Genomic DNA, 27,511 nt, shown 5'->3' with positions numbered 1-27,511 from the left:
TTTGGTTTTAGTTTGTCTCCAACTAATTCCTTAAAAAATATCATATTTCATGCACTGCAACAAAAAGAGCCCAAGGAAAGCAAATATACTTAGCTTTCGTTGAGTGCTAGCTTGACCAATAGACTATGTTACACATTTCCCACAATTCCAGCTGCTCCATCTCCCAAGTTGTTGTAATAATATGGGTAATAATACAGTGTTAATTGTATTTGAGTTTAATTCCACTTGAAACATAACACACAAAGTGTACAAGCATTGTGACATTAATAATTCAACTCCGGACATGTTTGATTTGCAACATGCACACATTAATGACGTGAGGTCATCTATCATTGCCGTCGACATAAAATGATGATCTCCTTGGATGTTCTTGAATCTCGAACGGGATCTCTGATGTGAGGAGCTAATATGTAAAGAGAGGAGCAATGACTGAGAAGGTTGCAAAAACACACAGGAGATTTAGCCATTCGGTCATTCCAAACAGCAATATGGAGGAGAGAGAAGCAGAGGAGGCGACATTGTGCTTCAATCTGTCCTTGACGCCGGTCATCTGGCCAAAGGGCATGACGCTTTCTGCTGCAGGCACATAGAACACACAAGAAACATTTTGAGAATACTTTTATTTTAAGTTTCCATTTTTAAAAATGAAAACATTTGTGATGCTGAAAATGGCTATGCCTCCAAATAAAGTTCTGATGTTCATGTCGGCTTTTCCAGACTTTTTTGTAACCAAGGCATGGCCTGCAGAAAATGCAGCCAGTATGAGAAGGTGAAAAAAAAAAACAGTGGCATTACTAAAAACTGAACCAGCAATACGCAAGATGCTACAGGTGGCTAACGCTAACGTGAGCTAACAACAGCCAACTACACTCTCACGGTCCTGTGTCTTGTTTGATGTCACAAAAACTTGGCATCATCCAGCGCTGAGGGGACAGATTGTACAGCACAGTAAATTTTGTACCTGACATCTCAGCGACGTGGACCTCCTTGATGTTGTCTTTGTAATTGATGCTGTAGTAAAACCAGCGGTCGTAATCGTCTCTCTCCTTGCAGTGCACCAAGCGGAGGTTCTGGCCGAACGGCTGCGGTAGCATCGCCACGTTCTTCACCGTGGTCAGCGCAAAGTCGCTGCAGTCGCGTTCACACGTGTCTTTCTTCGTGCCCATCTGAAACGCTCGACACAGCACGCACTCCCTAAGCACAAAAAACACAAAGTCAGCACAACAATGTAGGGACAATTCATTCAAGACAATTTGATGAGAATTTTGTCGACATTATTACAAACAAAATGCTCATTTCATCAAGAGAGTCAACATGTTGCAAGACTTAAGTCAGAATGTTGCAAGAAATCTTAACATATTTGAGCAATTTTGCTAGTTTATATAAATAATGTCAGAATATTACGAGAAGAACTTCCATATAGATTTTTTTTTTTGCAAGATTAAAATAGCAATAAAAGAAAAAAAAGGCGTATGAAATATTCCTAAAGTTGAAAGACTCCAAAAAGATTCAATTGTACAGAGAAAAAATATTATTTGGTAATATTACGAGAAAAACTAATTTTACGAGGCAATGTTAAATCATGAAAAAAAAACGCCACTAAATACTACAATTTTATAACTATGTAATTATTTTATGAAACTTGTCATGATTTTTTTGTCATTTTTGAACAAACAGAATATTGTTTACAAGAAGTGAATAAGACGTTTATGGAAACAACATAAAAAGGGCAAATGTTAAAAAAAAGGCCCAATTAACGTTTTTACAAATCCAATTTAAATATTGTGAGACTTACGTTGTAATAAATGTGCAATTATTTTCCCTTCAACTAATCTGAGATAATTCTCATAATCTGGCAACGATTTTGGCAATAATGTAATATTACAAGAGAAAGTTTAACAAAAAGGTCATTTAAAAATATGTCATTTCATTCAAATTAAGTAAGAATTTTAGAGGCAGAAGTCATACCGTAATATAACAATTTTGCTATTTTACAAAAAATTACAGGGAATATATAGTCAATGTTTCTTTATTTTTTCTGAAAAAAAAAAGGTATTCCTTGGGACTGACTTGTGCACCGTGCAGAGCCCGGGGCAGGTGGGGCAGATCTCGCAGGTTGGTCCCTGGAACTTGGGGTTGGTGCATTTGCAGACGCCGCATTCGCAAGTTCCCCGCCCGTTGCAGATCTGTCCGTTTTTGGCCAGGCAGGCGGACGTGTCCAGGGAGCAGTCGCACGCGCTGCCCGTGTAGTGGCGGTCACAGATGCACATGCGACACTCGCAACGGCCGTGGCCTGAGAAAACGCACACACACACACACGCAAACACACTCACGGTCAACACGAGCTTACAAAACCATCTGTAGACAGTGTAAGACTAAAAGCTCTTGTTTGCCCACTTTAATCAAATATAGACTTCATCACGTTTGTGGTTCATTTCATTCTTCGGTGAGTCGATGACTTTTTGAAGATGACTGGAAAAAAAAGAATGACTTTTTCTGAACTGAGCAAAATTTCGTTTTAAAACGTTGGTGACGAACAGGTTCATAAAACCGCTGTAATGGAAGGTGCGGGTGGTGGTATGCATGGTGAGCAGGTTGATGACGTGAAGGCTTTTTTTCCCAAGACTGCTATTGAAAAAAAATTTAATTAAATTAAATTAAAATTCAAATGGAAAGAAAATAACATCACTGATCATATGCAACTTTGGTGCAATTTTAAAATTGAAGACTCCTCTAGTTGCATTCACAACTGTTTTAAGAACAAAGACCAAATTGCATAATTTCAGTGTTAAATTTGATCAAAGAGGATTTTAAAAAGATTTAGTGGCTTATCAGTCCCCGTTAAGGGAAAATGAAAATGTTTTGCAAATTTGACACACAAGAGAGGAGTGCTGTTAACAAGCCTGCAAAATTGGACAATTTTATATCTAAAATGGTGAAAAATCAAGCCGTTCTCTCTGCTCTCAAATGCTGTGGGCGTGTCCACTGAATATACTGAGTTCTTATAGTGCAGGGGAGGGGCAATTTATACCATTTTAGCCACGTCGCTCCAAAAAAAAAATCCAGAAAACTGAAATGGTGAAAAACAGTTGAGCACTATATCACCCACACTTTTCAGATTTGGCAAGTTTTCAGCAATTATGGTGAAAAACATTACAATGTAATTAGAAAGTGACTTGACCTCACAGTGTATTTCAACGTTCTGAAAATGAGCAAAGTGGTGACCACTCATGCCTACCTCCGCACAGCTTGTTGTTGGAGCGGTCGCAGTTGAAGTTGTCACACTCGCAGTACTTCCCGCTGTACCTCTCAGCGGGGTTATCTCTCTTCTTGCACTCGCAGGTTCCGCAAACGCAATCGCCGTTGTTGCTGCAGATGTCCGTACCGTTGTGCATGCGGCAGTTGGCGTCCAGATCCTCTGTCCGAACCTCGTCCGTGCTGCACTCGCACTGAGCCCCGATGTGACCTTCATTACAACTGAGGAAAAAAACATTTCTTTAATATTAGCGTGCATGCCGTTCTATTTGTTAAAAAGCTTTTTTTTTTTTAAACATTTATTAAAAAGTTATTTTCATGAAACATTCACTTTTTGGGGCAAAATTACAAATTTTATTTTCATGAAAATAAAATTTTTGTGGCAATGTAAATAACAACTGATTTTACCAATTCGTTCCGGTTTGCTTGTGAAAAAAAAAAGAAGAAAAAAGGCACATTTTTTCAAATCAAGTTGATGTTCATGTCTTGTTTTGCTTTGAAATACATCCCCTTCTGAGATTTGCTTTATTTTTCCTGGTATCAAACAAGCTTTGAAACTATTATATCCAGCATTTTTTTTTTTAACTAATAAATCAAAATTCATCACTCACTTGCAGACACCACACTCAAAAGTGCCCTGGCCATTGGAGCACTTGTCGCTGTTGGGCTCTCTCTGGGCTGAACACTCACACTTGCAGGCGGAGTTGAGGATCACTTCCACCTCCTCGGTGAAGCCCAGCGGTTTGATCTTGATGCTCTCCGGTTTGCTGTGCAACGGACACTCCCGGGACTCGATGGAGATCTTGAACATCACCTGGGTAGCAAACGTGCGACATAAAAACAAATAATAATAATAATAATTTCTGCACTTGTTGGCATCCGGAATACAGAGCCCATCCTTCTTTTTGCTGGTCAAACCTTGGGCCAATCTTTTTTGCGCTTCATTTTAGAGATGTCACTGGCAAATTTCAAGGTATCTCAAAACCTCTCAACCTTTCCTCTCTCTCTTTTATTTTTTTAAAAATTTTTTTTTTTTTTTTTACACAATAGTACATAGTACCTCATCTCCAATGGAGATATCGGAGCACTTCTTGCCATTCTCGCCAGTCCCCTCCACGCCATTCTTACAGATGGACTTGTATGTGATGGAAACTCCTTCCGGAAGCCGTCCGTTTTCCAGAACGACCTCGGATGACAAAGACTGTGAAAAAGGAATAACAGAAATGTGGACGAGGGATCATGACGTGACTGGAAAGTTCATCTTCGGACTCACGTTGTACGTGTCGATGATGAGCTGGACGACGTTGCTGGAGTTGGAAGACAACATGCCTACGGCACATCTGGGAATCTGATTTTTAAGCTCCTGTACACCCAAAAAAATATGTGTGACTTTACACGAATAAATGCAATATATAAATATATGTTTATGTTAGTGGAAACCTCGTAAACAGGTTGCAATTCCTCTGGGACGGCAAAAATGGTTTGGATGTTGTGCTCCATCAGTTTCTGGACGAGCTGGACGATGGAGGGATGATCCTGACAAAGAACAATAAACAATATTAACAAAAACACAGGTGAGGCTATGTCATACACGTACAGCTTTTAAAACATATTTAGACCGCATTTCCCAATGCCATTAAAAAAAAACAGTCAAGTCAACAAACTTGTTTAAAAGCATAACAGCGCCATCTCCTGGATCTGGAGGGTAACTTTCATCTACAATAAAAGGAACATTTCGCCGTTGGTACATAAACGTTTCTTCAAACTAAAATTGACTGGAGCATTTTTCATGGAACACCAGAGGTTCTCTGGCACTTCCCAAATTCCCAGACAAATAATTTTGAATGCATGGGTAACACTGACGACTCACTCAGTCAATAGAAGTTTGTCACTCCGTCTGTCCTATAATCAAGTGTCGGTCAGTATGCACATAAGTGAGTTCTTACATAGAAATGACTCCTGGTGTACATGTTGTTCTCCAGGTGACAATTTCCGTCATTGGGAAGCTTGCTCCCGCCCACTTTCCCATCACCAGCAAAATGTAATCCTGCGTCTGTGGCAATGACGAGGAGACGAGTGACGTTCCTCCAGCCGATCTGCTCCTCGCAAACGGCCGTCTGCATGACGGCGTCCGAGCCTCCTTGGGGAGAATCCAAGTTTCCTGAGATTTGCTGCTGGCTGAGCAGCTGCCGGAACTGGTCGACGTTATTGGTCAGCGGCAGGATGTTCTTGTAGTTGACGCTGGACGGGGTGGCGCTGATGTCCGGCATCACACTTTTTCCCACAAATGTGGCGAACCCTGCAGAAGGAGACAATTTTTTGTTCTCGGTACGTGGAGTGACTGGAACTGAAGTCACATTTCCACGACTAAATTAAAACCTTATTTCTCTCTTTCTAACCCCAAAAAGGGCCCAGGACTAAATTTTAACCATAGTTCTCCCTAACTAAACACACAGCGGTACTGAAAAAGTTCGTTGTTGTGGAGAAATGTTATTGCGGTGCAAATGAGTCAAGACATCTTCCTCACCAATCCTGGAGTCTGCGGTGATGCTTTGCATTTGCGATATGATATCCATTCCCAGGTTCTTGGCATTGTCCAGATCATCCTTCTTGGAGAAGGACTGGTCCATCAAGTAGTACACATCTAAGGGATAGTCCTCAACTCGCTTGAATTTCAAATCAAATGTTTGCGGCACACCTTCGGGAGCAGACGCCACAAAGTGAGCGCACAGGAAATACTTTTCAAAATATTATCTCCCAAGAGGATCTACCGGCTCTGAGGGTGAGGGTGAGCTTCTGTGGTTGGAGCTGTGTGATGTGGTCATCCTTGTTACGGTTGGAGACAGGTTTGTTCTCGTTGATCAAAACGCTACCGCGAGGGCTCACGATTTTGTCCGCGTTGCACCACCTGGCCTTCAGAGACTCCACGTCGTCACAACGAGCAGATCTGGGTGTGCCCCCCGGGAAGAAGAACTGAGAATGCAACATGAATTCAGTTTAACCAGGATGTGATTTGGAAGATCCATGCACAAAAGGTTACTTTGGGGCAGAGTATCAAATGAGATTAGGGAGATACATTCCATATTGGCAAGGATAAGGATACAGTTGTAACTTAATCTAATCTAATCGAACGAGATCTTTACAAATATTGAGCGAATTAATCGCTTTTGCATTCATTTCAATGGGAAATAATATGACCTTGTTTCAAAAACTGAGTTTTACTGTCATGGTTGGTTTTAGCAGCCAACAGAGTTTCTCCTTTAAATCTTTGACATATTCGGGTGTTGAGCCGTTTCTGTCAATCAAGCAAATGACCGCTGACCTCATCCGTGCACCATCCGCACGACTCGGCCACTTGGATGCACTGATCGCACGAGCGGGCGTTAGCCTGGATGCAAATGCTTGGCTCTGAAAGAAAAAAAGTATCAACGGCAGAAGCAGCCATTAAACTATTGACGCTCACAAATGCGCCATTGTCATATCAAACATGTCAATCATAGTGTCTAATGAAGACTCAGTCGTACAATGAGGCAAATTTTAAACAGATTTTTTTTTGTCAAGTTAAGTTAGAAATAGTACAAAAGATTACAAAAGTAGAATATGACAGGTGATGATAAAACGTGTACTTGGAGTACAAAGTCCCAATGGAATGTATTTATTTTTCAAGTTGAGTTTTACCTTGTAGCGCTCGACTGAAGCTCAGAAGCGCTAACGAGGACGCTAGCACGATTACCCGCAGACGCATCTGGAAACAAATAAACAAAAATAAAATTGAATTTCTAATATTTCAAATGGGAGCAAATTCCATCTATGTAGTGATAATTCAAAGATATGTGGAAATAAGTTTTGCGAAACAGCGAGTAAAGACTAAAGAAATTGAGTTTGGGAAAAAGTTATCAGGACACCTGCGGGAATTTAAATCAAGTATGGAGAAAACAAATGGGCCATGTACACGAAATCTACAAGTATGGTACTCAATTAATACATGCAGCGATAATTAAACATGACAATGGGCAAAACCGACACAAAAACCAAAATGGACTCCGCCCTGAACTGGCTCAGTCGCAGGGCACACAGACACCGACACGGAGCGGGAACAAAAGCCACGAAGCCCGCACACAAGTCAGGCGAGCATGACAGTACAGGTCACGACAATGTCTTCAGGCGTCACGCTGTCGCCACCTCCTGGTCAGGAGGAGAAATGTTGACGGTGACAACTTTCGGAAAACTAAAACATATGAGCCATATTTCGATTTGTGTCTCGTGTAGTTTTCTATTTTTGTTTTAGAATTAGGCGTAGGGTTAGGGTTAGTAATGAAAACCAAACTGTTAATAGAGTTTTCTTTACTCGTTCCATCCAACAAACTATAATATTAAGATATATTTGTTTCGATATTAAAATGAAGTCAAGCTTAGATCCCACCCCGAGTTTCACATACCAAGATAATTAAATAAAAGTTGCAGCCCAAAATGCATATATAGTATGCATAAAGACCCCAAATAAATATACCTCACACATATAAACTTTGGTAATCCACTATTTGCAGCTGCCCCCCCACACACACCTCACCTAATTGTTGAGATTTTGAATGTTTTCCCATAGTTTTTGTTGGCATGATAGATGACTTTTCGTTTGGAAATCCCATCGATCACCTGTTGTCGTAGGGTCATACCTGTGTTGTTATAGTCAGTTGATGTTTTGTTTTTACATTTGTGAACAACTCCTTGAGTCTTTTTCCCCCCCTTGAGGAACATTTGAGTGTTTTTCGCTGCACCAAGCCAATCATATCTGAACTTGGGAATGCGGTTTAAATTTTTAAGTCAGAACTTTAGTTAGTGAGATGAAGTTTTACTGTCCAACCTAAACTCGCGGTGAATTGTCTTCTAATTCGAAAACAACCAAAGAGAATAAAAAGCGGACGCGAGGGAATGACGTGATGTGTTCACGGGAACGTTCATCAAGTTCATCCTCAGGCAAAAGTCGTCGCCCGACTAGTTTCAAGATGCACAAAGTGTGTCAACGTCATTTCATTTGAGGAAAGGAACACTTACCATCTTCTGTCACTTAAGTTCCAGCAGCATTTAATATTGAAAAATGTCCTCTTTTAACCACACAAGAAGAAGAAGAAAAATGTCGGCCCAGTTGTCCTCTTGCTTTCCTCCCTTTCACTCAAACATCTTTGCAACAGCTGGGAGGAATTCTCTTGTTTTGTTTTCGCAATAACATTTAGACATATGCTGTAAAGTACAAATCCCAGCCTCTCCCTATCGCTGGCAGACATGGAAGCGAATACCTTTTTTTTCCCCCACTATTCTGGTAATGTACTGGCAACCACCATTTTACTTTTTGAGTATAGTAATTCATTAAATGAAAAGAAGTTCATGTTTAGCTTACTTAAATGGTGCTATGACTCAAAATCAAGACCGTTGTATAATTTTCATCATTTGTATATTCAGATTATATGAAGTGTATGAAACTTTAATTCGTGGACGTCTCCCAATACTTCAGTCCAAACTGCCCACAGTCGCCCCAACAACACTTTTGTGGCACACAGTATGTTCTGCTCGTGTCAATCAATTTAAAAAAACAAAAGTTGCCGCCATGACAATTAATGCAAACATTTATTGATTCAATTGTTTGGAATGTAAAGTCCAAATGATCTGCAACAACACAGACGAGATGAATCTGGACGGCCATCAGAAAGTACAAACTACTGTAGTTTTTTTCTCTTTTTACCTTTCTTCAAAATCACTTAACACTTTTTAAGGCTGAGTTGCTGCATTTCCGTCTTTCATATTTTTGTATTTCTGAGGAAAACAGCACCATGACAGAAGCAGTTTTGAAAAACAAAAAGAAGCAAAAATGTTACAAAAACATGATGATTTGACAACAAGTCACCACCTTTACCTTCTGTACAGAAGCTTTTTCCTGTGGAAAATTGTACATCATGTGAAAGCATTTTTTTTTTTATTTAAAAAAAACAACAAAAAACAACATATAACACTGTCTTGTCATATTACATCATAAAATGATCATGTTTTTTGTTAAGTTTACATTTCAGTGCAAGATGTTTTATTTAATTACATCCAGTGCTGCAGCATCCTCTCTCATTCACTAGATCAATAAAGTCATTTTTTTAAATTCACAAAAAAAAAAACTTATTTGGACAAAAAAAACAAAGTGGCTAAATTGTTTACAGCTACATCGGAACCTCCAAAAGTCTGAACTATTTGTAGAATTGTGATTCCAGGTGCTCCCGCGAGACTCAGACCACATAAGAAAAAACATGCGCACATTTTTTTGACCAAGAAAGTCTTAATGGAAAATAATATGTAGCGGGAAGTTAGTGAATGACAAGGTAATTATGGTAAAAAAAAAAAAAAAAAAGTCATCGGCCGAAGATTTCAGATTGTCATTGATGGCAAAACTCACGTTTAAATAGCTAGATTTTCATTTGGAATACTCGTTAGGAAAAAATGATTTCAGATTATTTCAGACCTTCCCTGAAAGCAAAAGACAACCCAGAAACAAATCAATTTGACCAAACAGTTGCTAATGTAAATGGCGTGAGAATATTTGTTTTGAAACTCGAATAAGTTGAAAGTCAACCACAGAGTTCCACTTTGGAGGTTCCTCAGTAAATGACAAGAAGAGTGAGCGCTATCAACTGTGTGTGTGTGCGTGTGCGTGAGGATGCTGCAGCCATTTTATTTTGTAGTCACCCGTACATAGAGAGAGAGAGAGAGAGAGAGAGAGAGAGAGAGAGAGAGAGAGGAGCGGTTGTCACGGCAACCACTTTGTTTTTAAAGACACGAGGAAACACTTGAGGTCTTGGCTCCTCCTTGTCGGGGGGTGTGGGGTGTGGGAGTTCTGGGGGGTTGGGGGCGGGTGGTCCAGTGTTACCCTGTACGAAAGCAAGCGCCAAACTTGCAAACGTTCACACGCGTGTTTGTGTTGCGTAAGGACGACATATGAAGAAAACAAGAAAGGATACTGCTGCACTGTCCCGTGTTGAAAAACAATTCTCATAGAAATATATTAAAACTATTTACAATATGATAGAACAATGCACGCACGCGCGTGCGCTCGCGAAACCTCACGCAACGCACGCAGACGACAACACAAAATGGGACTTTGAGCACAAGAGACCACGAGCCAGAAAATGTTCACATTATTTGCCGGCCTCTTGCCAAATGTGCCTGTTCATGCTGAGGCATTGTCTTTGTGTTTCGAGAGAATGCTGAGACATTGGGCTCACATTTTGACTCAATGCTGAGACGCCAAGTTAAGGTTCAACCAAATGCTGGGATATCATCTTCACATTGAGGCTGAATGCTGAGAGACTGCCTTCAAATTTCAACCAAACAAAACCTCTAACATTGTCTTCACGTTTTTGACTGCATGCTGAGACATTGTCTTTTTACTTGTGTGTGTGTGTGTGTGTGTTTAGGGACCCTGGATGAGACACGCTTGGTGGTTGGGGGAAAAAAATAAAAAAAGAAAACAAGGTAAACAAAATCCTTACAAAAGTGGTGGGGAAAAAGGCACTGTTAGAACACACACGCACACACTTACTTGTGACTTGGTCTCATCACCAGCATGAGAAAAATCAACACAAAAAAAAAAAAACACAAAACAAACAAAAAATAACAAATAGATCTTTTTTTTTTTTTTGCTGTACAGTTAGTTTGTACACAGTGCCCCCTTCAGGTCAGTCTGTTGCGCTGCCGCTCCTGAGAAAGAAAAGCCCATCCTGAAGTCCAACGGCGGCCCCTCTCTCGCACCCACCTGCCGGCCGCCGGGCCCCGCCCCTCACGCCTCTGAGTAGTTAGTGTGTGCGTTGATCTTGTCCTTCTTCAGCTTGACGCCGTCCACCAGCTCGAAGTTGTAGTTCTCCAGGGCTGACAGATTCCTGTCGGCCAGGGTGGCGTGCGAGCACGCGCAGTACAGCACCACGCCGCACACGGCGCCCACAAACACCCCCAGGGCCGACATGGCGATGATGGTGATCAGGATGGGGTCCAGCGTCTTCAGCATGTTGTCCGCCGCGCCCACCTCATCGGACTCCTCTGGCAGCGAGTCCATCGCTTAAAAAAAATAAATAAATAAATAATAATAATTATCGAAGGCAACCCAATTATCCCCCAAAAGACCAAAATTGTTCAGGAGGCATGCATACAAATTTCGCAGCTGATGATTTCAACCCCTAAATACACAGATGCCTTCCCCGCCTGCAGTTGAGTAAACAAAGCTTGGGGTAAATAAATCGGTCTAAACGTACGTAGAATGATGATCTGCGTGGGCGGAGAAGGAGGAACTTCTGGATCTAAAGAAGGAAACGTTGCGGTTAGGAAGCGAACAAAACAGATTGTGCGCCTGCCGTCTGTCGTCCAAACCTTTGCAACGGTCGGCGTCGAGCGCGTCTAAAATGCGAATGTCGTCCACGGCCATGTGTCCTGTGCTCAGTCTGTCGGCCACGCCCTCCACCACCACCTGCAGATGCAACTTGTTATTCATCACAAGTGATAAACGTGTGATTTCTGTATTTACAAACATTTAATGGTGACTTGGAACAATGAGTCGGTCGCTTTGTGAGGAAACGTCATTTCAAGGGAACATTCACCGACCAGTAGATCGAGAGCGATAAATAAACAATTAACAAGACCCGTTGCTTGATGAAAGCTTTGATTTTGGACTTTTCCACGGTCACTCAAACAACAACGCCTGACTTGAAAACTTTTCCAAAAACCTTGCAGTTGTTTGGTGATTAAAGACGATCATTGTAGCCTGTCGGTGAATAGATACTAAATAGAAACATTCAGTAATCATCATCGGAATAATCACTCACTTGTTGAGCAGTTGTATAAGTAAAAGCTATAATTTCCGACGGTCCCCTAAGGCAACAGTCGTCTGAGCCAGATAAGAACATTTTAAGGACATTGTGAACAATCACCCACTTGTTGTTTGATTTGTTTGAAACTGTTGATGAAGGTACCACAGAAACTAGAAAGCGAAGATTATTCAACTGTGCCTATAAGGATATTTAAAAAAAAAAAAAACGAAAAACGTTGTTGTATAAGGAAATCAATGATTTTAGGAATGCCCCTGAAGGCAACATCTGACTTTGAAATACAGAAGGACATTTGGAAGAATCAATACGTTGTTTTTGGAAGTAAAGCCACAATTTTAGATTGTTGATGAAAGCAGCACCTGACCAGATAGTTGACAATTACCAGCTTTTAGAAAGATGGCGATATACAAAACGACTGGTTGAAATAATAAGCATGACATATACAAATACCACGAGGTTGCAGGATGAGGCAAAAAAAAGGTGATTTCAGACTGTCCCTGAAGGCAACATCAGGCTGAAACAGAGGATAACTTGATCGATCGAGAGCCTTACTCGATAAGGTTGACTGGATCTCGGGAGCAAAACTCGTCCTTCCTTCCATCGTGCCCCCTGGTGGCCGCTGACCGTCCACAGGATGTTTCCCCTGCCTTCCTCCAGCTCCTGTTCCTCTTCCTGCCTGATGTGAAGCACTCCAGGGTGCGGGCCCAACATGTGGTACCAGAAGGACACGCACAAGTCGGCGTGAGGCGCCGTCACAGGCAGACTGGACAGCCGGGCCACCCTCTCCGTGTCCTCGTCGTCATCTACAGCACTTAACGGAGGGGCCGCCAGATGCACCAGGATGAAGTTGCCCGGGCGGCCTGCAGGGGGCAGTGCAAGACAACAGACTCAACCATCGTGGACACCAAAAGGCAGTCAGAAAATGCGGACAAAGCCTATACAGTGAAAAGATGAAGAAACATAATGACCAGGACAAACAATTAAAGAAATGACGACTTTGTTGGACAAAAGTTTTGCGACTACATCAAGTGGAAAAAGTGAAGAACATGTCAAAGGATTTGGGACACCTCCTGGCAGTGAAAGAGTGGAAAAAAAGTAAGGAGAAAATGATCAGGACAACGAATTTAAAAAATATTGTGACACTCACATGAAGTGAAAAAGGCACAAAAATGAGGACGATTTTTTTGGGGGGGGTTAAAAGTGAAAGAAAATGTGCTCAAATATTTTGGGGCAATTACAGAAAGTCAAAAAGTGAAGGAAATGAGGACACAAGTACCAGCACAACAAAATGTGGAGAAGAAATGTGGACAAATGTCATGGGATGCCTACAGGAAATGAAAATGTGGACTATGAAACAAAAGTATTGAGATACCAGCATTGCGCAACTAGTAAAGAAATGTGTGAACAAATCTTGCAATTGTATAAACATTTGCACACAATCAAACATTGTTCTTTGCCATTTTCTTGTTCGGATTTGTCAGCAGCAATTTGTTTCTCTCGATCTGACATTTTCAAAAAGCTTCCCAAATGAGCCAAAAGCAACAACGACGACGAAGACGAAGACGATGCCAAGCGCATGTGTTACCCGTGTGGTCCAGCGTCGGCGCTCTGTGTGCGGCCGGAGATCCCGCGCCGGTCTGGATCAGCCACTCGGCGCCCGAACCCGCTTCCGAGGTCCAGCCGCAGAAGGAGGCGAAGTCGAAGTTACAGGCGAACCACAAGTAGTCTGCGAGCCACAAGAACAACAAACAGAGCGGTTATGACAAGGAGCCCGCGGAAATCTTGGGCTTGATGGACACAAAGGCTCGAGGTCAACACTCAACGGACACTTCATTAGGTACACCTGCTGCACCAAATATTTTTGGATTTAAGGATTTCCCTTCAAGATAGTAATTGTGCAAATCTAATCAATGAATTACATTTTTTTTTTCGGAATTCTTTTTCAGGGAAAAGCTTGTAAAAAAAAACCCCCAAAAAAACGAGTCTATTTTTTAAAAAGATAAAAGTAGCAAAACTAACAAAAAAAACCCAAAACAAAACCTTTCCGCATAATCAAAGCAAGCGGTGTAAAAAATATGTGCTCGTGCAGCACGCTCAATTAGCAACTAATTTGCTAATTGATATTTTTGCCTCGAAGCAAACAATTCTAGTCGTTGTGATTTGACCACCACGCTTGATCGATGATGTCACCTTCCCACTCGGGTGCAAATTCGTGTCACGTCACTGCAGGTCGGCGCACAACTCTGACATCAAGCCAGGACACACAGCGTGCAAAGCATTTTTTTTGTTTTGTTTGCGAGGAAGATGCGGAGATGAGCTATGCAAGTGGTGCTGAATCCGAGCTGCTGTCTTGCAGGGAGCTTGGCTTTGCTCTAATTGACACCCTGGAGGCTCTCATCCAGCTCTTAAGAAGAGAGAGAGAAAAAAAAAGAAAAAGCTCACAGCTTCTATCTTGTCTTTTGCATTTTGTTCACCTCTTCCATCTTTCTTCATCTTTTGTTGTCGGTGCATTCAACGTCCAAAAGAAGCCGGGGTTGAACTCAGGGGTGTCCCGAGGGTTTCCCCAACTTCCTGTTTGCATCGTTTGTGTCCCACTGGGACACTTTGAACATGTTGTGTGATTTGAACCTGAAGGACTTCATCACAAATAGCTGTTTTTCTTTTTACTACTCCCATTCAGTTCAACGATTGATAAATGTCAGGTGGGATTATACATGGTGCTGGTATAAACCACCCCTTTCTAGATACTTTTTATCTTTTGAAAAATTGAAAGTCTTTTGGGGGTTTCTCTAAAAAAAAAAAATAAAAAAAAAGAAATACAAAATTTGATTTTCGAAATAATACTTTTTCCCTGGCCTCTAAATTTCCCTTATTATTTATTCCTATTTAAGTTTAATTTGTTTTCAAATGTAAAGTTTAAAGACGGTTCAATTCAAACATCAAGAAGAAGGAGCAGGCGACAGGAAGCTGACCTGGAATGAAGTCCACCACTGGGTCAGCGGGCGTCGTACCTCCCGCTGCGCAGACACACAACACACAAACAAGGCCGACAGATCAGCGGGTATAGCTGGCATCCTCACGCGCAAGTGTCAACATCTTAACTATTTGCTCAGCCGCTAAAATTTTCAACACACGAAAATTAAAAAAAAAAAAAAAGCAGGAATTTTTCATCCAGTAAATAGACATGCAATAGTAATCTTCTTGAGAATAAACAAAATGACAAGACATGTCATCATCCAATTTTTTTTTACTTGTTTCCTTTTAAAAAAGAAAACCAAAAAAAAAATCAAATACGATAAATAATAAACAAATACAGTATGCAGCTTTTTTTCCTTTATAAAAAACACAAAACTACAAAAAATTAAGAGAAGAATTTAAAAAACAAAAATTCAAACTTTTTTCCCCCTCAGCTAAAAAATATAAAAAAAAATTCTAACTATACTAATTAAATCAACTCTCCCATCACTTTTTTTTCCTCACAAAATGTCTCCCCAGAAAGCTTTTTTTTTTTTTTAGCCCTTTTTCTTACAAAAATACAACTTAATTTTTTTCTGAGGGGGTGGGCAAAAAAAGAATGAAATTTTTACCTTAAAATAATTGTACTAAAAAGAAAAGAAAAAAAATCGCTATATTTGGACATTATCTATCGCACTTGCTCAGGTGAGCTGCCATCTATCTCAGCTGACTTTGAGTGAGGGGCGGGATACACACGAAACTGGTCGCACGGCAATGACCTGAAACAAATTTCTGGAGAAAAAGCTTACCCGTCGCCAAGAGGTAGTCTTCGGGCAAGTCTGTGTCGGTGTTGGTGGATGGCGTGGTGACGGGCACCGTTTGGGGTGACGTGGTGGTCGCTCCAAACGTGGTGGAAGGAAGCGTGGCGCTAAGCGCTGCGGTAGGCAAAGCCGTGGTCGTAATTTCTGAAGAGTAACAAACAAACGCAAAGAAGTCATACAAAATAAAAAATTAAATTAAATTAAAAGTATTCATCCTAAGAATTATCAGTTGTGACACCAACATGAAATATCGTCTCGGAAAAGCTCTTTTGCTCCACTTAAGAAGCCGTTCATTCAAAACTTGACATTCATTCAACGCTTCAAAGAGAGGAAAAAAAAAAAGAGGCATCCTGTCATCACACCGACATTTCAATTTGAAGCGTGCACGTCTTATTTTAATCCTCCACGACGCACCTCCAACACACTTCCTTTAATTACACACAAAAGCATTTTTTTCCTTATAGCAGACGCATGCTAATTCGAGTACCATTCACTTTGTTTACATTCACACAAATTACACCAAAGACTGAAGACGATTCAGATGAAGGAAAAGATATAGAACAAAAATAAAGACAATCTGAGATGAAAAAAAAATAGTTTTGATTTTTTAACTTTTTTTTTTTAGAGAGAAAAATACGTTTAGCATCATATTACATTAAGAAAGTTTGAATTTCTTTGAGAAAGAGAAAAATAGGAAAAAAAGGAAAAGTCTGAATCGTACAAGAATTGTGTCATATCTTTTTACAGGAAAGAAAAGTCATAATTGCGAAAAAAAAGTATTTAAAAAAAAAAAAAAGTTGTAGAACAGTATTTATCCAAGAAAAATATAAATAATATAAAAACAAATGCTGTAACATTACAAGAAGAAAGTTATATTGTTTCTTGGAGAGAAATGATGGGAAAAAAAATCAGTATGATGGAAAAATCAAACCACCACCCCACATTTACTCACCGTCCAGTTCGCAGCCGAGCAGCTCCAGTCGGAGGCCCACCCCCTCCACGGTGGCTCTCTCCGGGTAGATACGGATGAAACGGGTCAGCAGAGGACCCACCGACCTCAGCTCAGGTGTATCGTGGTTCTGATTGCCAGAGAAGATCTAACCACCACAAGAGAGACCGCCACAAATTAACTAGACATTGATTACTAATAATTCACATAGCTTTTGGGAAAGAGGAGGTGCATCATCCCTGTCGAGATTTGGAAGGGGATGCGCATCAGAAAAATCTCGCAAAAGGCTGCCTTAGACTATTTACTAGTTTTGAAATTCAGTAAAACAAACTGAAAAAAAATGTCTGGGCTGGAGGGGGTGCGCCGTCATTGTTGGGACATTGAAGAGGATTATGGATCTTAAAAATGTCGGGAAAGGCTACCTGAAAATGGTTTACTTGTAGAGAATATATTATTTGAATATATTCACTAAGACTGAGGAATATCCAACACATTGTATTCAGTCTCGCAGCGGGAGTGTAACACCCAAGACCCCCCCCCCCCCACCCCTCAGCGCACCCCCCTCGGCGCCGCCATCTGGAAAGCATGGAGCGGGATGTGATTGCAGAGGGGCGGGCCCAAGAGAGGAAGTGGAGTGTGCAAAGCAATGATATAGATTTCCTCTCTTGGGTGAGAATGAAAGCGGCTCTCGAGACCCCAGGGCCTTTTTCACGGGGTCTTATTCAATCCAATGTGCTCATTCGACATTCCAAACACAAAGAGCGCCTGTCAATCAAGTTATGTACACACCACGTTCTCCAACAGAAAGCGCTATCATGTACAGTCGCGAGGGCAAACGTGTTTTGACTACAAGAGAGAGTAACAGCAGGCTAATGGGGACTAAAACGCAGGTAAGCGAGGTTTAAAAATATAAATACAAACAAACACTGCAGAGGAAATGGATTCCACTGTAAGACCGAGGCAAAACCACAGCCGAGAGAGGCTAAAAATGGGGCTAGCGTGGGCTAAATCACGACAAAGTTAAGCAAACATGAGGCTAAGAATAACACTAAACTAAGCTTAAGATACTAAAAGACAAAAAAACAGTAGATAAAACAGATGAAAATAAGACCGAGGCTAAAATCATGCTAATGCGCTAATACAAGCAAAAAGAGGATAAAATGAGGCTAACATGGGCTAAAAGACAGCTAAGGAAAAAACAGCTGAGAGGCGAATATAAGATTGATACAGGTTGAAAATAAGATAAAGATTGTAAAAGAGACCAAAAAGCAGATAAAATTGACAAATTCAAACACAGCAAGGAGAGGTTGCCCCAGGGTTAATATAAGATGAAGATAGTAAGACACAAGCTAACATCAGCTGAAACACAGCAAAAGATACAAAATTAAACAAATACTGAAGATAAAAAAATTACATTTTACCAGAGCAGAGCGTGACTGTGAGCACATTTCCCCCCACAATCAGCACTTGTTATCGCTTCACCTCGTGTGTGTAAATCTCATTCCCTGGCATTTTCCTGTCACAAGTCGTCGTCATTACTCGCATGGAACAGACCATCGTGAAAAATTAAAACCACATTCCCTAAAACATAGCTGAAGTGACTTTAACCGCATCTATCTACTGGAGTCTACGTAACATTAAAAACAGACGTTTGTTTCACGTCAACCAACTCAAATCCAAAACTGATTTCCTGTTAGCATTAGCGAAACCACTGCTGCTTCAAAAAATATGAAGAGAAAGAGATAATCGAAGTGGGACCAATGGAAAGAAAACTACAAATTGTTCATGTACAGTCACATGAGCATTACAGGCTACGGAAATGTCAGTCTCCAAAATGCGACACCGACAAGTTTGGAGGCTAAAATGCAGCTAAGAGGCTCAAACATGCTAAAGAAGGCAACTACGACACAGCAAGCTGACAGAATTGTAAAAACAGAGGCTAGCATATGCTACAACACAGCTAAGAAAAGCTAGCGTGAGGCTAAAACAGAACTAAAGGTAAGTAAAACAGAAAAACAGTGTTGATAAAGCTGTTAAGACAAAAGGCTCATGCACAGCTAAAGGAGCTTAACAGAGACAAACATTCTGCTTTCAGCATTCATGGGCCGACCTTAGGCTTGGTGGTGTTTTCCTCGTTGACCAGGGTCCAGTCTTCTCCGTCCAGACTGTGTCCGACCTTGAACTTCTTCATAAAGACATTCTTGTCATAGTGTTTGCCACCCTGAATCACCACACCGGTCACCATCTTGTCCTGGCCCAGGTCCACCTGACAAAATGAAGCAGTCACTGTGAAAATGCTCTGATAATTCAATTCATCATAACCTTGACCACGTCAACCCCAACCAAAAGGCCTGAACCTTAAACAAAATCAAGTAAGGAGGTTTTCACCTGGAGCCATTCATTCCTAAAGGGCTGCTTGGTCTGTTGGCCGGTCCATCCCGACCTGCCCGTCAACAAACGGGCGTTCTCGGCCACCCAGCCTCGGTTGGCGTAGGACGAGGCGCTGATCTGACCGTCCGAGATCTGACCGGACAACATGCCCAACATTCCTGAACATGGGTAGTCTGCATGGCAGAGAAAATGGAGGAATTCTTCAATTGGACTGTCTGGAGTATAGACATCGTATCTAATAGACAGCACTTTAAGTGGGTTGGCTCATTGCTGCAACGCGTCCACCATATTGGATGTGTCAGATGTGTGTCATAAACTAATGCAAATACAGAGGGGGTTCCTTGCATTACCAAATTTAACTTGGTCTGTGACAAAATAAATAAATAAACAAATCATCCAGTCAATGGCTTATAACTGTAAAAACTCATACGTTGTGGCATTTATAAGTCAAGGTATCCCGATATGATTTCTACGGTCGTTCCGGATCGCGAGTATCAGTATGTTCGAGAACATGTTGTGAGTTGACAGCGCCGTCCGTCTAAGAGGCCGTTTGACTTGGACAGACTTGCTGGCTGCTGCATTGGAGGCCGCTCGACCCAGAGGCTAGGCTCCAATCTGTTCGACTCGACGCTTGCTTCTCCAGGAAATCACTCGTGTGTGTGTGTGGAGTTATTGCCATTGAGCAAGATTCGAAAACCGGCAAATGGACTACCTGAGGTTCTACAGCCATAGAGCTCAAAGCGCATGCAGATGCCTTGTTCCCAGGACATTGGCCGGATGCGAATGTAGCGGGCCAGAGTTTGCTTGGGCAGTAAGGAGCGAGCCTCGTCTGTCGGGTTGTGGTTCCCCTGGAAGATCTGAAAGTTAGATGGAAGAAATGTTCTCAAGATTAGTTATGACGTTATTACAGTTTTGCATTTAAAAGTCAGCACATGTTGGTGTCAAACTTTTTCTTTTTCTTTGCACGATGTTGTTTTAAGCTAGGTTTTTTTTTTTTTGGTCTAAAAATTGTCCCAGATTTCATAACTCGGCCATTCATTTCCCAGAGTTGAGCCAGAGCATTTTGTAAATTGTATGAAAGGGTTCAACATACGGTAAAGCGTTGTCCACAATGAAGCTTTTATGAACACAAAGTAACGTCAAGCCTCCCAGTTTGCTCACGCAAAATCTGCGTAACATCCTGCCAACCGTCAGACCTTCAAAATAAAAGCATCTATCGAACGTTGCATTTTGCTTTCCTGTGAAATTGCTCTTGCTGTTTCCTGTCATTTTTTATCAGCCGTGTTCCTTATAGCAAGGTGACCACCAATTCAAATTAGACTTTTAGCTATAAGTGAATGCCTTTACATTTGATTATTGAAACGTTCAATATTGTAAATTGTCCCTCTCTAACAAATAAAAGAGAAGGCACGAAAAGTTTCACCAGACTTTCTTGGGCCAAGAAACGGTCACATTCAATAAAATAGAAAATAGTTAGTCTGTACTGAAAAAGGACTTGCGTGAATGTTGACCTTCTGTTTGGAGCCGTCCTTGACCGTCACCCAGTCCTCGCCGTTGGAGCTCACATCGACCTTGTAGGAGCGAACAAAGTAATGCTTCTTGGTCTCTTTGGAGATGGCCCCTTGTGTGCTGATGGCCGTGATGAACCTCAGGAAGCCCAAGTCCACCTAAGAAGAACAACAACAATAATTGGATGACATGAAATGATGTACAGGATCATTTGGAAGCCGTGCTCCAACGGATAAAAAACATCTGATATTTTAGGCTTCATTTGCACATTTAGAAGGGGTTTTCCAAAGACGAACTCGTCCTCGAAGATTTAGTCTGATCGCTACCCAAATGTGAAGCTCATTCGCTAGACAGGTAGCTTCTGCTAAATTTGCATCATAATTTAGTTTTTATCAACGTTGTGAGGGCTGAAGTTATCTGGCAACCCAATTCTTTCAAAATTCAGCCAGTTTTACTAGAGTAGACCCGCCAAAAAAACGCGACAGGGCATGTTGTAAAATGTCCATTCTGGTTTCAGGTGACCAATCTTGGGTTATTTGGGACCATTTCCAGAAGACACGTCCTCGAGATTGCATCCGATGACTCCAAAATTCGAACCACATCTACGAGTGCCGCGCTTGATTTCCAAACATCGCGAACATGACAAGTCCCCAGAAAACATGAAATCGAATTAAAACAAGAACGACCCGCCGACGCCCCCCTGCTGGCAGAAATGTAAATGCCATACGGCTCGTCGCGATGAAGTTGCGTTGCAGTTTGTGTGTCGCGCAAGAGGAATGCGTGCGAGCGTGTTGCTCGCTCTAACTGTACTTGCATGTGTGGGAACCAACTCGGCGGCAATTATACGGCTGTCTGCACGCATCACTAATGACCAGTGCCTGACCTCTACCATGTGTTGTTGTTTTGTATGCATTTGGATGCGTGTGTGTGTTGTGAGAAGACTAAGAGCTTTTGTTGTAACAACTTTACTTGGCAGTGAGAAAAATAAGGGCATTTATTTTATAACACCATCGCTCACACAATGCACGCAATTGTGTGTATCAACATCGTCCTGTTAAAAGAAAATGGCTCACAAGAGACAAATGACATTCGAGCGACTGGAGGCTACATTTTTATTGCACACGGAATGAAAATGTGATCTTCGAAGACTGCCAGATATGCTGCAGATGTTTTATCGGCTCGGATTAGAAGAGAGATATTTATCATCATAGACAACGTATGAAATATACAGTATCTGCGCATGCGGAAAATGGTAGAACTTATCTGAAATGAGGAATATTTCACGAGGTCGGCAATGCCGGCTTCACGCCGCCGGTCTTATCGCAGAACATTTCCTCAGATGATGTTCACGCTTGAGCTGAAGTTAATGCATTTTTTTTTTTTTTTGCCTTGACATGAGCATCATATTGTCGAGAACAGAAAGAGGCGCCAATATGGACGTTGCTGTGGTTCGATAAAAAAAAAAAGTCACATTTTGGATTGAATGCGGGCCGATTTACGTCGTCAAAGTTTGGCACCAGGGCGGCAACTCAATATTTCGGAGTGTTGCTTGACAACCTTTTGGAAGCTTCTTGAGAACGGATTAATGCGAAGGGCGGCCAGTTTGAAATCAGAAATGAGAAAGGAAAAAAAAAGGCTGATTATCTCTTTCTTTTTTTTTTTTTATCAAATAAAATAAAAAGTTAATGATGCTCAAAGATCGGCCGAAATGGGCGAAAAATCAGCAAATAAAGTTAAACAAAAAATGGAAAAAATATTGCAAAACAATCAAATGTCTTGCCAGCACATCATGTTTATTGTTGTAAGTGCTCCGTCTTTTTTTTTTTTTTTTTTTTAACTGATTGGACGATTAATTGATTAATGGTCTTTTATTCTGGCAAACATAAAAAAATCAGCATCGTTAGCCAGTATGTTATACACAATACATGGGGAAAAAAAATAAAATAAATTAAATATATATATATATATATATATATATATATATATATATATATATATGTGTGTTACATATTAAATATCGCAATATCGACATTGCAATGGTCAACATCCACATCGCATGTTTTCTCCAATATCGTGCAGCCCTCGATCATGTTGATGATTTCTCATAAAAATTAAGAAACAAATGAAAATAAATCCAAAACAGTTTAGTTTTCCAACAATCTGCCAGTGTTTATATTTCCCTTATGATCACTACTACAACATTCCTGGGAAATCACGATTGTCCCATCATTGTTGGCCTACTTTTAAAATAAGCCCGCTGGCTACTCATGTGACGCTTGGGTGATGTAGATGAACTTCAAATTGGGTAGCACGTTTAGACCGAGCTCTGGCCTTCCGTCATACTTCCTTCGTTACATTGGAAAAGGAAGAGTTGGTCTTTGACGGACGCCTGGAAATGGTCGAAAATTTCAAATTCAAATTCAAAGGACAGACTTGCTGTCTCTTCTTGTGTGGCTCTTGCAACATTTTGGTGGAGTTCCACATGATGGCCATGTTGACAAAATTTCTTGTTGCTAAGTGAAACTTTCTCTGGCGGCTGAATTCCCCCCCCCCCCAAAAAAATAAAATCATCTTCAATTTTGGTCTTCAATTTGATGAAAGTCGTCTTAAATTTGTATTTTTTTTTTTTAAATCCTTCCATGACCAGGAGCATCCTCCGCTGACTGCCAGCTGCTGCGCTCGTTAGCGTTTCTGCCCAGTGGCAGGTCGTCGCTACGTTGCCGACAGTTCCTGCACCCGTCAGGCCAAGTGAGGCTAATTGATCTTCCATCCTTCAAACACTTGGCAACATCGCAGCTCACGTATGCACTTTCAAGAAGCGCAGGAAAGGGGCGGCACTCGCTAGCAGCATGGCTAAATGGAATTGAAAACAAAACAATGCTTCTTCCTGCCAAAACAGGATGCTGGCTCTTGTGATAGCGAGAGGAGAAAGAAAAAAAAAAAAAAAAAAGCTTTGGTTTGAAGATTCTTCCGAGACCTGTTAGAGTCTGAATGACACTAAGTGAAGATAAACGCACCACTTTCAGACGATTTAAGCGCTTATTTTGATTTATATTTTGGATATTTGTATGCTGACTGTATTTTCACGGAATGTCCTCTGATTTGTAACGTATGATAATCTCGTTCCCGTAATGCATTTCTTGAATTGTTGATAAGACAGTTAATCAGTTAAGGATCATGTTCACCGGGGTCAGGACGGTGCGCTCGGCACAGGACATTTGGCTCGACGGTAAAAGTGTAACGGTTGGATTAAGCGCGAGTCGATTGGTCATGCCTGCAGGGTGGTGTGCATGGTTTCTTTTGTTTTGTTGTGTATAAAAGCAGTCAAAAAATAAAAAGCAGTCACCATTCAAAAGAGTTGAGAAAATTTGTATTTTTTTCCCCCCCAAAGAGGACGTACTTTTTACATTCTTCAATTATACTTTTGATTTGGAAACAAGTGGGTCCAAGTTAATGCGCAAGTTCCGCTTTGGACGTTGACTCTCCAGAGGCCGCGACACTCGGACGACGGTTAGCGTTGTTTTTGTCTAGTGGTCTCACTTTTGACGAGGCGGCACTCACATGAGGGAGGCCCAAACATATTCTCCAGATGGCGACGTCTTCCGGATGGCGTCAAAAGAGATCCTGAGGACGTCTATAAATACCTTTGCCAGTTCAGTAGGGGAAAAGGAAGCCTTTCCTGGGCTTTCTTTGCATTGTGGCTACACTCGCAACGTGTTTACGTGATGGGAGAAGACTTTTTAAGATCTTAAAGGTCACATTGAGAAAATGTAAGAGTCACGAAATTTTTTTGATTGTTCTTGGCTGAGGCAGGTGGCGACTTAGTGACAAGAGGAAAACGTGTGTCCTCGGGAGCCTAAAGTTGAGAAGCACTGCTTTCAGTCTCCCAATTAGAAGAATTGCCCGTGTTGTTCGGCGAAGGACACAAAATGCTGGCCCCGAGCGACCACTCCTCATTCATCTTCCTTGAAAAGTAAAAGTTGCAACATTCCGCTCGCTCGCCTCACCCACAAACATGTCAATTATTCACGTGCCGCCATTCATGTTTTATGGAAACTAGTTTGAGTGCTGCAGTCACAACGTTGTGGTGATGTCACGCTGACATCTTTAGACTGATGAGCGCATCAAAAGAGGAGTTCACGTCAATATTTAATGACAGTCAAACTGCAACACAGCAACAATGTAAACGAAACAATTGCAGCACACAAAATTCACGTCATCGTTACAAAGTCGAAACAGCAACAAACACAACCAAAAGCAAGAGATGACCTCTGACAAAACTACAAACTGGAAACGTTGCAAGCAATCTCGAGAGCGGCATGGACGGAGGGAAAAACGTTGACCCAACTTAGCATGAGGAGAAAAAAAATGCCCAAATTCACAGCTTTTGTAAAATCACAGTCTGAGACGAAAAACTCTCTAACTAAATGTGAACAGGAGTGAGATGATACTTTTTCCAAATCGTCTCATGTACAGGAAGCTTTAGTCAGCCAATCGGGATTAGACATCAGTCAATCTTGAATCGATCGGCCAATCTGGATTAGTTGCTGGTTGCCAATCTGCATTTGTCATCAATTAATTAATTCATCGTCAGGCAAGCCAAATTCGACATTGATTAATACCAGAACTTGTCAGTCCGTTTGGCTGCCACAAATTGGTTGCCGGCAATTGCGAGGCAAATATCGAGACAGACAACCATTCGAAACTCCATTTTTTATCAAAATCAACTGCGTCTAGCGCGACACTTCTTATGACATGAGTCCATCATTTTCCATCAAATTAAAATGGAGGAAGCAAACTATTGAGTGTCATGAATTGATGAATGTTTCAAAATGAAATGATGACACACACACACACACACACACACACACGCATGTCCATTCCAACGTCCTGACTGTGTGCTGACAAGAAAGAAACCTTTTCACCTCCTTGATTGTCCGCTTGACTCCCAAAGGGCCGCTCGAGCCGTGAGAAGTCCCCAGACAGACAATAGAGCATCAGCACCACCACTAATACACTGCCCACACCGACTTCCCGTCCACTTCCTGTTTCCGCCGCCATTGTGCGGCTTCCTCGATGAGTTCCTGTCCTGCACAATGGGAGCAGGCCTCGAGACCGGCTCCGTCTCGAGGGCCAATCACGCTTAAAGATATTGTTGTGGTGTTGAGGTGGCCTGTTTAATCTGTTGGACCCTTTGGACCCGCTACCGTGTCGAGTTGGACGCGGTCGCTAATATGCGGATGCAAAAATTTGGGCTCGTCAATCATCTTTTGGCCAGTCGGTTGCCTGAGGCGTTATAGTTTTCGGTTTTCAAACAGCGACAACGCACAGGTCCCGTTATTCGTCATACGAGTTGCTTTGATGCCGTTTTGAATGAGAGTGAAAGACAAGCAGCCTGACGTGACACACGTGTAAACGGGGGACGAGCACAAGTGCAGACAACGCGGAGGCGGCGGCTTGAGCATGAAAATTTCATGCGCATTTTTTCCGCTCTAACGTGCAGGGCAAATGCCGCAAATGAGTGAACAATGTTCATGTTTCATGTGAACAAAATCTCGACGGTGCGTTGGGGTTTAAGCTGAGGGTCGGCCAAAATATGACATCATTTACTGCACTCATTGAATCCATCACAAGCTACTTTGAGAACCGAGCACAAGTTTGAAACCTGACCCAAATCTCCAACATGACTTCTGAGGACTAGTTTCAAACCCTAACTTTGGTTTCAAACCTTTATTTGCTACCCAATCCAATAATTTCAACCTTCATTTCAAATCGTAAGCCTAGTCTGAAACCCAAACGCGCTCTTGAAACCATCACCCTCGTTTGAAACCCTAACCCTGTCTTGAACCCTACCCCTCATTTGCAACCCTAAAACAAGTTTAAAAATCAAGCCCTAATTTGAATAGCGCAATCGGGAGGCGGCTACACCAACCTGGATCCACTCGCGTACGGTGTCGTCGGACGGCGTCCATCCGTTCTGCCGATAGTTGAGGCGGGAGCGTTCCGGCGACCAGTTGCTGTTGTACTGCGACGAGGCGCTGATTTGCTCCGAGGAAATCTCGCCCGACTCCATGCCCAGAGGCTCCGAGCACGAGAAGTCTGACACAAGCACACGGCGGACAATGTCAGACACTGACCTCCGTCAAGGCTTCGGCATTTGCCGCATTTGCCTCGGTCTGTGCGAAAGGCACCAATTGCAAATGCCTTGAAACCCTAATTTGACTTGACACCTTACTACTAAACCTGAACTGTTGTTTGTGACCTCAATTAAGCCAGGCTTGAATCCCGACTATGAAAGCCTAATTCTTATTTTAAAACCTTAATCCATCCTTGGAACATTTAAAATCTTCAACCAGGCTTGAAACCTTAACCTTGATTTGAAACCGTAACCCTTGTTTGAAAGCTTAACCTCGGTTTAAAACGGCAGAGTTTCACGTCAGAGTTAGGGTCTAAAATTATCACGTCAAGCCAATCTTCAAAGCCAAGCCAAGTTTCAAAGTAGGGTTTAAAGGCAGGGTTAAGGTTTTCACGTCGAGTTCCAAGAGAGGTAAAGTAGAGTTTCAAGAAAGGGTTAGGGTGTTTAATTGGGGTTTCAAACCAGTGTCGGGCTTTCAAACAGGGTTTACAGAGAGGGCAACTGTGTAGTATTCGGGTTTCAAGCCAGGGTTAAGGTTTCAAATTCTGATTTCAAACACAGAATTTGCCGTCAAACCTTATTTTGAAATGCCAACCCTAATTTGAAGCCCTATCCACTGCCTGAAATCCTACACATCACTTCA

General features: G+C 41.7%; 2 protein-coding genes across 5 annotated transcripts in view; both read right to left on the bottom strand.

The window, feature by feature from the left end:
* Window positions 1–219: 219 nt before the first annotated feature.
* On the bottom strand, window positions 220–8,451 carry LOC148326233 (integrin beta-1-like). 2 transcript variants are annotated; one of them, XM_088311713.1, is made up of 14 exons: window positions 8,308–8,451; window positions 6,934–7,000; window positions 6,578–6,663; window positions 6,027–6,228; window positions 5,783–5,953; window positions 5,202–5,554; window positions 4,696–4,791; window positions 4,529–4,618; window positions 4,316–4,456; window positions 3,867–4,069; window positions 3,239–3,477; window positions 2,071–2,293; window positions 962–1,194; window positions 220–576 (listed from the first exon to the last, which is right to left on the bottom strand). In XM_088311713.1, exons 1-14 carry the CDS (start codon window positions 8,308–8,310, stop codon window positions 404–406), a joined length of 2,280 nt encoding a protein of 759 aa, XP_088167839.1. In that variant the 5' UTR covers window positions 8,311–8,451; the 3' UTR covers window positions 220–403. The 2 variants fall into 2 exon arrangements, with proteins under 2 accessions (XP_088167839.1, XP_088167841.1); XM_088311715.1 differs by having other exon boundaries at window positions 220–573.
* A 407-nt stretch (window positions 8,452–8,858) lies between these two features.
* LOC148326232 (neuropilin-1a-like) overlaps window positions 8,859–27,511 on the bottom strand; it is a 60,529-nt gene continuing 41,876 nt past the window's right edge. For all 3 annotated transcript variants that reach the window (XM_088311696.1, XM_088311694.1, XM_088311695.1), the window contains 13 exons: window positions 26,665–26,831; window positions 20,735–20,890; window positions 19,936–20,080; window positions 19,221–19,396; window positions 18,943–19,098; window positions 16,836–16,980; window positions 15,872–16,027; window positions 15,080–15,124; window positions 13,693–13,833; window positions 12,660–12,967; window positions 11,653–11,749; window positions 11,538–11,582; window positions 8,859–11,343 (listed from right to left, as the gene is read on the bottom strand). In XM_088311696.1, the coding sequence (XP_088167822.1) occupies window positions 11,069–11,343; window positions 11,538–11,582; window positions 11,653–11,749; window positions 12,660–12,967; window positions 13,693–13,833; window positions 15,080–15,124; window positions 15,872–16,027; window positions 16,836–16,980; window positions 18,943–19,098; window positions 19,221–19,396; window positions 19,936–20,080; window positions 20,735–20,890; window positions 26,665–26,831 (2,012 nt within the window). In that variant the 3' untranslated portion in view covers window positions 8,859–11,068. The remainder of the gene's footprint in view (window positions 11,344–11,537; window positions 11,583–11,652; window positions 11,750–12,659; window positions 12,968–13,692; window positions 13,834–15,079; window positions 15,125–15,871; window positions 16,028–16,835; window positions 16,981–18,942; window positions 19,099–19,220; window positions 19,397–19,935; window positions 20,081–20,734; window positions 20,891–26,664; window positions 26,832–27,511) is intronic.

Source organism: Idiotropiscis lumnitzeri, chromosome 12, assembly GCF_059441095.1.
Source record: "Idiotropiscis lumnitzeri isolate Australia: NSW breed Sydney's pygmy pipehorse chromosome 12, RoL_Ilum_1.0, whole genome shotgun sequence".
NCBI lineage: Eukaryota > Metazoa > Chordata > Actinopteri > Syngnathiformes > Syngnathidae > Idiotropiscis > Idiotropiscis lumnitzeri.
The sequence above is the reverse complement of the archived record's forward strand: the minus strand, read 5'-3'. Positions and strand labels throughout refer to the sequence as shown.